This window comes from Dermacentor variabilis, chromosome 5 (assembly GCF_050947875.1).
Source record: "Dermacentor variabilis isolate Ectoservices chromosome 5, ASM5094787v1, whole genome shotgun sequence".
In the NCBI taxonomy this organism is placed as follows: Eukaryota; Metazoa; Arthropoda; class Arachnida; order Ixodida; family Ixodidae; genus Dermacentor; species Dermacentor variabilis.
Window position 1 is genome coordinate 67,785,175 of NC_134572.1, and position 10,393 is coordinate 67,795,567.

General features: G+C 49.6%; 1 protein-coding gene across 2 annotated transcripts; it reads right to left on the bottom strand.

Annotated features, from left to right (window-relative positions):
- Nucleotides 1-55: 55 nt before the first annotated feature.
- LOC142582740 (solute carrier family 2, facilitated glucose transporter member 6-like) lies at nt 56-10,372 on the bottom strand. 2 transcript variants are annotated; one of them, XM_075692747.1, is made up of 6 exons: nt 10,122-10,372; nt 7,487-7,845; nt 5,793-6,016; nt 4,025-4,299; nt 3,144-3,416; nt 56-2,044 (listed from the first exon to the last, which is right to left on the bottom strand). In XM_075692747.1, the coding sequence occupies exons 2-6, from the start codon at nt 7,755-7,757 to the stop codon at nt 1,696-1,698; spliced, it is 1,392 nt and encodes a 463-aa protein (XP_075548862.1). In that variant the 5' UTR covers nt 7,758-7,845; nt 10,122-10,372; the 3' UTR covers nt 56-1,695. The 2 variants fall into 2 exon arrangements, with proteins under 2 accessions (XP_075548862.1, XP_075548861.1); XM_075692746.1 differs by lacking the exon at nt 10,122-10,372 and having other exon boundaries at nt 7,487-7,908.
- Between the last annotated feature and the right edge of the window lie 21 nt (nt 10,373-10,393).

Below are 10,393 nucleotides of genomic sequence, written 5' to 3' on the forward strand. Positions count from 1 at the left end.
GTGTTCTTTTCATTGAAGCAGAACTCCAGCCGGCAAGAATGAATAGTCTATTGCTTATGAACACAAGCAATGAACCTATTGGTTTGTACCTAACATGAAGTGTTTTCGGAGCCTCTATCGGATTTTTTCTAACTCTGTTCAGGTTCCAACGCTCATTTGTTTCTGCATCTAAGCAGTTCTACCACTTGATCTGCGAGCTTCGTACTGCAAGTAATCTTGTTTGTCCCGAACGAAATCGTGGAGGCAAGCTGTGCTCCTTTGCAGAAAAAGATGCACAACAAAAGCACAGCAAAACATACACCACAAAAATGCACTGCTTTTTTACATGGCCATCAAGAAAAATATTTTTCGATAGCAATACACAGTATCATGCGTCACCTAAACTTACCTTCGAGCATTTTTTCCACGGAAACTCGCTTAAAACCCACATGGCGTCATCGAATGTCCCAAGTACTATCTAGTAAGATTGCTTAACTGTCAAATATTTTTTAATTGCTCGCTATCGGTTGTATAGACAGCAGCGGCTGTCAATCAGGGAATGTGAACACTGAATGTCATGCGAATGGGGAACTTCGAACATTATGGCTTTCTTTGATGGGTACTGTCGCAAAAAGAATGCACAGTTGACGGACACAATTCCTAAGGCATTTGTACTCAGTATCCGGTTAGCGCCTTAATGCAATGTCATTCAGTTTCAGCACAGCGCCAATGCGCAGACACATTAGCGGCTAACTGGCTTTGATCACTGCCAGCTCCACGCTCTACAAGGTCCCCCCCCCCCCCCCAGCCTTACTCTTTCTCGTTTTCTTCGTTTCTGGCTTCTACAAAGAGACGAGAAGGGGCGAGTATACAACGTCGATTGTAGGAATAATTGGTAAAGCGCTCCGAAGCGGGTATAGCCCGAAATAACTCAGAATAGCTGCTGAAGTTTGCCTAGCTATTTACAAACTTGCGCCTCCAGGTAGTATGGATGACGCATAACTAATGACGCAAAAACTGTGCGCAACCACAGGCTTCGGGAAACGTGTTTATCATCCCGCAAAATGATGGAAAGAAATGCCCTATGAAACTGCGCAAATGTAAGCTTGGCAGGGCAAGTACGCCGAAGCCGAAAGAGTCCTGTCTGTAAACCGGTCATGTCCGTCTAGATTTTACATACGCTTCTGTTTCTTCTTCCTTCATATGATACTCCTTTAAACAAGAACTCAACACCACAACGTTCTAACATTTTTTTCCGCAAGTTCATTTGCAACTCGCGTCCGAAATATGGTCATTTGCAAAATGCGTCACGCGATAACGAGAAATTGGAGCTATAGCCGGGTCGCGCTAAGTAATGTTTGTTTTTCAGCCTCACCCGTTTAGCTAGAGTGAGCGATTCGGTTGTTTTCAATAAAGGGGCGCATGCAGCATATATACGTTACAGTGACCACTGCTAAAATATAGAACGCGTACGTGGAAGCCAGATAAAGCGCTGCAGTGTTTTGACGTGATGACGAAAGAACAGGTGACATGGTTCGAATGCGCAGCATAGTCCGTAAATACAAAATACGTGAAAGAAAAAAGAGACAATACAATCGTTTTCTATCCGTAAGGCACAGTTAATAAAGTTTGGTGACCAGGCACGAAGTGAAACTAATCATTGCGACAGGCCGACGCAGCGTCGACGGGGAATAAGACCCGCGCCGGGTCACGTCGTCATTCGTCGCGGTGAATGGCGGCCAACGTGCGGTCCTCGGTCTCCGGCACGAAGGGAACAGCGGCCGCGGCGACCAGCAGCACGGCCAAGCCGAACGCCAACGACATGCTCCTGAAGTCGCCGGCCCTCAGCAGCTCCTTGTCGAAGTGGACCATCACGAAGGCGACCAGCCAGCGCCAAACCCAGAGGAGAGAGGAGCTCAGGTAGCGCCACCGCTTCAGGGGCAGCAGCTCGCTGACCACCAGTGGAGGCACGTGGCACAGGCCCACCGAGTAGGCCAGCACCAGCAGGCAGACGGAGCCCATGACGTCCCACCTGGTCGCACTGGCCGGATCGGGCGACCACCGGCTGCACGGGTGAGCGGGTTCGCCTTAAGAAACGGGCACTGAACGAAACTGTTAGCTCAAGTTGCAGTCAGCTGCAGATCAAGGAAGCGGCGGCAAACGCACCCTCATAGAAAATGTTTACGAATTCGCCAGCGAATCACCTCATCCTCATTTCTCCTCTTCACCTGTCCTTGCTCTCCAAGTCCCCACCAAGTCCTCTCCAAGTTCAGGCGCTGCTGTGTCTTGAACCCTAAAACAAAGGTTACGGTGCTAAGCAGACGCGAAAGAAGTGAGAGACAAACGACACATACGGGCGAATACGTTTGTGTCTCACTTCGTCCTCGTCTGCTTAGCGCCGTAACCTTTGCTTTTAAGTCATGAACCAACTAGCTCGGCAACAAGTTTTGTTAAACCAAACCACGCACGTTTGCCGGCGAATCTCGCACTCACGCGCCATCACATGCGCAGATGGTGCGGGACAGATCGTACGCGTCGAAGCGCGGCACGAGCACAGATTTCTTCAGAGAAATGTCGGTGCTCTGGCTGCCTCACAAAAATACGAAACTATGTCTACCGAGGCGAAAATAGTGAGCCAGGTGGGCGCGAAGTGACACGCGTCTCGTAGGTTCAAACCGCAATTCTTCGTGAGGCGCGGAAAACACCAGGCGCGCGGGCGTGAGCTTTCGAGCGCCGGCAAGCGTGCGTGCAGTTTGGCCTTGAATGACGATGTGTTCGCGAAATACAGCTTTCTATGAAACTGTTCCAGATTGTGTTTGTTTGTTGTTGTTGTTGTTGTTGTTGTTGTTGTTGTTGTTGTTGTTGTTGTTGTTGTTGTTGTTGTTGTTGTTGTTGTTGTTGTTGTTGTTGTTGTTGTTGTTGTTGTTGTTGTTGTTGTTGTTGTTGTCGTCGTCGTCGTTGTTTGGTCGAATCGATCGCATTCTGGCACCAAAGCAACGCTGTTGCAACCGAACTGTCACAACGCTAGAGTAATTATCCAAACGACGTTTTGTATGTCCGTTCTCCGTCTGCTTCTTCTCTGTTTAAACAACGTGGATCACCAACCCTCCCCGTTCCCGCACTTCGTTTCGGGCTCGTCGGTGTTGCGCGATGGGCGACCTAACCTGATGACGACGTGATCGAACGGACGCAAGCCGGCCAGGACGCCGGCGACCAGCACTGCCGAGACGATGAGCAGTTGCCGACGGCCGATGCAGCGGGTCAGGGCGGCGAACAGGGTCGTGCAGGCGACGTGCATGGCGAGAACCAGGCAGGCTGACTCCTGCGGCGACGTCACGTCTATCAGGGGGCCCACCGCCTGCACGGCGTGCAGGAGCACGAGCTGCGCGCACGGCAGGTTCTGCAGCAGGTTCAGCAGCAGGCACACCGACAGCATCCTGCGGAGGGTCAGTGTGCACGAGTGGACAAGTAGCAGTCAGCTGCCTTTCTTGCCTACGCGCTGAGCTAATAGGGGGAAGGGGTCGACCTTAAGGAGCAAGGAGCGCGTATACCGTGCCGTGGACACCGCGACTAAAGAAAGAATCAGAATTCATCTGAAGCAAAGCTTCAGTCAACGGTGTGTGTTAGATCGGAAACGATTGTGTTTACTTTTATTCAGTGCAAGCGTGCTACCTCGTGCAATATGCATGGTTATTCACCACGAAAGTGACAGCTTTATTCCTGTGCAATGTTATTACGTTCATGCAAGATACGGCTCCAAGGCTTTACCGAAACGAAAACGGCAAATCAGGCAGATCTACTTCTTTTTTCATTGTGCGAAATGTTTTTATACCGCTCCCTGGAAAATAACGTTTCAATCGTTAGTTCAGCGCCTATAGAGTGTTTATTCTTGTTTGTCCGTGTCTGTTGAGCCAGCTAACCTTGGTCGTGGAGGCCCATCTCGCCCAAACGCTCAAATTTGGTGCCCTAAAGTACCTTATCAGCTCTGCTACGTTCTCTACAGTTGCAGCAGTAAAGACAAGTGCGTCCTTTGGTCGCTACCCACCTGGCCACCTTCTGTCGGCCGATTGTCGAGGCGTTCGATTCGTCTCCCGTCCTGCTGTACCTGAAGTCGGTGGGCACGTCGTCTCCGTAAAGCCGCACCATGGCGGTGTTTGAGTCACGGTAGCGGCCTTTGGTCGAAAACCAGCGCGGGTTCTCGACGATGTGGTTGTGCAGCGCAAAGACTGACAGCGGCGTCAGGGTGAACACGACCGCCGACATCTGCCACGCAGCACTACCTAGAACGTAGGCCGCTAGCATGCCCAAGCTCACGGCCACCTGTAGGCGATGCAGACGGTCCAGATGACTCAAAGCGCCTTTAGGCCTGAGATATGCGAGTTAAATGCGAACTTTGTCTAAAACAAATGTCTAAAACAATGCCTAAAACAGAAAAGATGGGAGCATCCTGTAAAGTGCACACGCAAAAAAAAAAAAAGGTGAGAAGCGCATTTTGTGAGAGTGCCGAAGCATTAACTGCCAGAGGCAGAAAGCCGTCAAGGGAGTATCTCTCCGCAGTCCATACCACGAGGCCTATAAAGAAAGGTCCACGTCGAATGGCAAGTCAGTCTACTCGAGCCTCCTGGATATATAAGAAGCAACCTTCTTTATGAATTTTTTATGAATTTACGTGCAACTTTATTTTCTCGTTGTTTAAAATCGTCACACATTCTTCTGTTTTTCAGTTAGGGTTAAATAAAGGCGCCTAATCGCTTACTCTGTTTACTTTTTCTATGAAATGATTAATGTCTAAGAATAAGTACGCAAAGTTGAGGTTCCTCCAAGCCGTGCCTAGTTTTCACTTCGAAATTCTTCCACACCACTTAACCCAAATAGAGACAATGGCTGCCGAAAGAGGCAATGGCTGACAAAGGCTGCCTAAAGCTTAGTGTCCTCGTTGAAGTGACTGGAAATCATTGACTAGAGATTATCTGTACCATGTGTTCGCTCAAAAGATGGTATACCTGTGCAACAAACACCGCTCCCTGTATTAGAATAATCGAAACGGTCACTAGGCGCATCACTGTTTTTCCCCCGAGACTCCGAGGAGTTTTTTATCGCTTACTCTCGAAAAGAAGCGAACATTCGATTACTTCGAATAGTATACGAATAAAAGGACAAATACCATTGTATTCGTATTCCAAAGTTCAATATTCATGCACCCACATAGTTAGGGTAAAAGCGAAAAATCATCATCCACAGGACAGTAGCACGAAGCTACAAATGAAGTAGTTGGTCCTGGTTCAGGAACACAATACGAGAAAAATGCCTATCCTAGTTGTTCTCTTATCTGCTAGCCAGGAGGCTATACTTACGGGCAACTTTCTGTGGCCATGAAGAGAAAGCTACGGAATCACAGCACGCACAATAAAGAGCGTTCCTGAATACAGTGCAGCATCATTCGCGTGAGTTTAACAGAGAACAAACATATTATTTATTGCATTTCATATATTGAAAAGAGCATTGCAATATTTTATTATTAACCGCTTTTTTCTCTTCCGCGTTTGGGCAAATGCGAAACCGTTGCAAGTGCCGGGCTATGCTGATTCAAAGCGGCTGTCAGAGTCTGCCGAACTATACTTGGCGCCCTAACACATGTACAGAAGCTCCATCCCCTGTATCCTTTCACCTCATTGCCACAGAGAGTTCGATTCGAGAAGATGGTAGATCGCAGGATTTGAAACCAATCACAATCAAAAGGCCTAGTTTAAGCCCAGAGAAACTTAATTTGCACCCCGCGTTTAGGGTGTCGGCGTAAAACGCCCGCCGCGCACCTCGGTGAGCCCGCCAAAGAAGGCCCTCTTTGCGGGAGGAGCCACGTCGCAGACGTAGAGGCTCACGGAGTTGGTGGAGACGCCGAGCCAGATGCCGCACGTTACACGGCCGATGAGCAGCATGGTGATGCTGTTGGACACGATGACGCATATCCAGGCGTTGATTAGGCCGAAGGCGGACAGCAGCAACGTTCTCCTGTGGCCCAGCAGGTTGAGCAGGAGCCCTATAGGTGTGTCACGAGAGAAATCGGGAAAGCAAATGTGTACGATGACACACTGGGTAATTAGAAGTTTGCTTTATTGAGGCCCGGGCTAGCCCCCCTTAAGAACAATTACATGAGGGAGCAAATATTCGCATCAGGCTGAGGCATGTGTTTGCTGCAACGAAAACACAAATTAGAAAATCACCGCCGCGTCCAGTCTGCGGAGATGGTCGAACAGCGAAGCTGTTTTAGTTACAACGAGTGTTATACCATGCAAGTCAAACATCGCAAGCAGTATATATTGTAAATCTTTTGTTTCACCATTCTTCTATCTCATTTTCGCTTTTGCGTGCTTCGCGTGGTGATCATGCTTTAGGAGCGCTGCCGTTTAAACTATAGGCATACTTGAGCCCTACTAAGTTATGCTAATGCCGTGCATGGTTATAACGGCGCGTTTTGAGGACAAGGCACAGAAAGAATGCACAGAGGACAGTCGCCGATCCTCTGTGCATTCAATAGATCAGATCGGCGACTGTCCTTTGTGCATTCTTTCTGTGTCCTGTCCTCAAAACGCACCATTATAATGATGTTCCATCAAGCCTGCGATGAACTAGCCCATCTAAGTATCTTAATGCCGCGCAGTATGGAGGCCACATAAATGGTACGATATTTTAAGTTTTGACAGACGCCCGCCTATATAAACGTTTGCTAAGGCCCGACAGGTCCAGCTAACCTCGGCTCATGCGCATGCGCATTCCAAGGATCGCGTGCGCTCGTATATGTTCTAGCGCGCCATTTCCCACTCAGGTCAGACACATGTGCTTCAAGATGAGCAGTGAATCTACCGAGGCGAAAATGCAGCCTGTCCTACTGAATACTGTTCTCTCCACCCGTTAAGCTGCGTGTCAAAGCGCGGCTGTTGGCAATCCAAATTTAAGCACTGGGTGCCTAATGCAGTCGAGCCCGTTTATAACAAACAGGCTTATGCGCCAAGGATTATTCGATGTATTAGATAATTGGACGCGCCCAAACTCACCTATAACGAATTTGAGCGAACATTTGTGATGCGTTCGTTATGTACGGATGTTTTGTCTCCAGTGTAAGAAATAAGCGAGGAAGAAATCGATTTATTGGGAACAGAGCTAGAAGTTTAGCAGGCAGTAATTTTTGCCTGTGCTTCGAACTGTTTCTCAGCATCACTGAGAATGGCGTTCTCAATATGAGGGATTGTGTAGACCGGCTCCAGTCCACTTGCCTCTCTATGTCGGCACGGTACCGGCTCACCGCACCTATGGCAGAAAGTGAGTCCAGAAGCAAAACGCGACGGGCCGATGCCCCGAAAGAACGCCTCGAGTCCGATATCCAATGTCCGGTTCATTACGAACGAGCTATTTGGCATCGGTCAGCAAGTTTCGCGTGTTCGACGCACAGGCCGTAATCCATTTATCGGGGTCTCTCGTATTCGACCTGTTGTCCGCCACGCCAGCTCACCGGAGAGCAGCGCTCCAGCGACCGCCCCGAGCAGCAGGACGTCGCCGGCCCACTGGTTCTGGGGCGTGCTGGGCGGCAGGGTGTACCAGGGCTCGAGCTCGATGCGAGGCATGGACGCGGACGCGTAGCCCAGCGCCGTGCCCGCCGACATGTTGACCAGCAGGGCGACCATCATGGCGCGCTCGTGGCGACCGCCGGCCGCCGGGTCGTCCGGGGCCGCCGTGGGCGTGGCCCCCTTGATCGCGGGACGCCAGCGACGCAGCGCGTCCATGGCGGCGTTGACGGGCGAGCCCGCCGCTTGTTGCTGGGGCGGCGGCTGCTCGTGCGGGGAGGCAACCAGCGAAGGGTCGCTCGACGTGCTGCGAGGAGTCGCATTCGGCGACGAATTCAGGCTTTGTTGCAACATCCGGGATGATGCTGAGGTCCGCGGTCAAAGAAGCCGCAACGAAGGCTCGGCTAGAACTACACGACCCAGTGACATGACAGAAGCGAGACAAATAAAGCAGCGAAAGGAATATTACTAATAGAAACAAGAAAAATACGCATCAAAGAGCAAACAGAGCTACATATACCAGCTCGCTAGGTGCGTCACTGATCACATGCTCAGAGCATCCTGGGAGCACTATGTGGTCAGTGACACCTAACGAGGATGTGTGTAATACGTGTATAGCTCTGATCCCGGAACTATAAACGTTGTTGAATGTAGCGCCGTGTTGCATGTGTCTGCGTCGCTCTTTAGTAGTGTGTCGTATGCGCTATGCCGCAGGCCTTCACTACGAAGCACCAACAAGCGCAATGCGCAACCATCGTACACTTCGTAACTCGCTTAGGCAAGCTGCGACATATTGCAGAAACTCGACATCGCACACATGAGAGAGCAGTGCACGTTACTGTCAGGCAGACGTAAATTCAGAGCGTAGTTTATGGCAAGCAAACGCGGAGGCCCCGTGCGGTGGGCCTTGCCTGAGATTAATGCATAGGTTCAGGTCTAGCCATGACGGCTTAGGGCCCGTGCACGTGGTAAATAGTGTGTTTTGCTTATAATTAAATGAAAATTCGATTGATTGATCTGATTGATTGGGACTCATTAAATTCCGGGAAAAGAAGATATGCACGTCGAACAGACATACTGAAATCTATGTGAAGCGATGCTTTCGGGAAGAAAATTAATGAAATGCTATAAAACTAAATGACGCGCAGAGACGCGCTCTTGTCAACCCGTACAACGTGTAATCTCTTGCAATGTTTGCGTTTACGCACCGCACGTCTCAGAAATTTAATATCACCCAAAGTATGTTTAGTGCGCCGCACCGCTCACAGGTTATACCATAGTGCATGTAGCAATTCGTGCCACACTGAGATGTCGACACACTCACGTCGCAAGGACGAAGGCCATGCCTGTTGGTTGTCGAAGGGAGAACGGGGTGGAGACGTGTATGCAAGTAAGTACGACGCGAAACAGAGAGATAAGTTTCGTTCTACTTTTGACCCAATGGAAACTGACGCCCACACGTGACGTCACGCATGCGCCAATCATCTCGTAGCTATGGCTAGCGACGGCACAAAAGAGGTATGCGCGTGATTGTAGCCTAACTGGGGTCTAATGGTTACACTCCGCTTCATACTCAGCGCGCAATGCCGTAGAAGATATATATGTATACGCAGAAGTTCCGTCATGAAAACGGATCACTTCACGCATTTCGTGGTCACTCATGCTCGCTGCGCGAGCCGCGCTAGCGTGTGTGTGACGTCAGCAGAGGCTTTACAAAAAGCGAGCGCCCGCATGGGCACAGCCAGAGAGCATTCGATCTGGCGCCCACTAAAGTACTACGCAGCCTTCTTATCGCTTCTTGCTATCTGCAACCCAAGATTATCGCAGCTGCCGAAATGGGTTGCTAATCAAAAACCCCAAAAGCAAAATGACCTAAAACGACGTGTTAACAGCCGCATAACGCAGTTCGTTCAAATATTTAGGGATTTTAACTTTTTTTCGCTCATTACTTAGCATAAATGAAGACCAGTTCTACATAACTTCAGGTAGGCAAAAGGCACTAAACTTTCTCGTTACGAACGCCGAAAGAAGTCTTTCTGGCCTCCGCGTTGTTGCACACTATGTATGAAACGCAGCATAAGGCACAGGGCTGTTGAGCTGAGAGCCTGACCTTTAGTCCCACCATCTGGCATGTCATTTTATTTTCTGTGTTTGAGGTGTTCCGCAAGGCTCGGCAGCAGCACAGACAGCTCGGGATGGTTCGCAAGAAAAGCTTCTCTTTAAAATGTGACGCGCGGAAAGCTTACCGCAACACGCCTTTCTCGTGTCGTGGTAAGCTTCTTGAACAGTGACTGCGCTCCTAACCATGTTTTGTAAACGTGTATGCTTTGTATCACGGGGCAAGAGCACAAAGTTTGAGTGACTGAAAACCCTCAGCGTTGCTTCACCGCTATTAGTGTTCGTTAGCTATAAGCTGACTGACAATATAGAGGAACTGCCCCCCTATGATGTACGACACGTATGCTAATATACTAGGAAGCGACGAATTGGGGCTTCAACAACTATTGTTACCGAGCTAGCCTCGTCCGAGCCACGAAATGGTGAAGCCTAAGCTCACCGCGATAAAAGAAAGGCAACACTTACGCGCGGCATTTTTTCTCTGGAGCCAGCGTGACGGGAGAACAGCAGGAAACGCAGCTGATTCACCGCTAGCTTCTTCGCCTTCTTCGGCGCGTGAATCTTTCTTGTCGATGTTGATGAATCGTTGCCGCGTGGCTCACGTGAATTGGATGTTCATCTTTTTCTTGCTGGCCAGTATTAACGCTTATCCACTTCAGAGGAAGGGCTCAGAGGCAAGTGGTTATAAAATTATTAGAGGGTAGTTATTTCGTTATTCGTCAAACCTTATCCACCTG

Bases quoted from the DNA above. Each gene is read 5' to 3' on its own strand.
- LOC142582740 (XM_075692746.1), bottom strand. From the start codon at position 7,892: ATGTTGCAACAAAGCCTGAATTCGTCGCCGAATGCGACTCCTCGCAGC. The intron at 4,300-5,792 runs GTGCGCGGCGGG...CATCGCCTACAG, and splicing joins TCTTTGGCGGGCTCACCGAG to GTGGCCGTGAGCTTGGGCAT. The intron at 2,045-3,143 runs GTTAGGTCGCCC...TCACCCGTGCAG, and splicing joins TTCGATCACGTCGTCATCAG to CCGGTGGTCGCCCGATCCGG.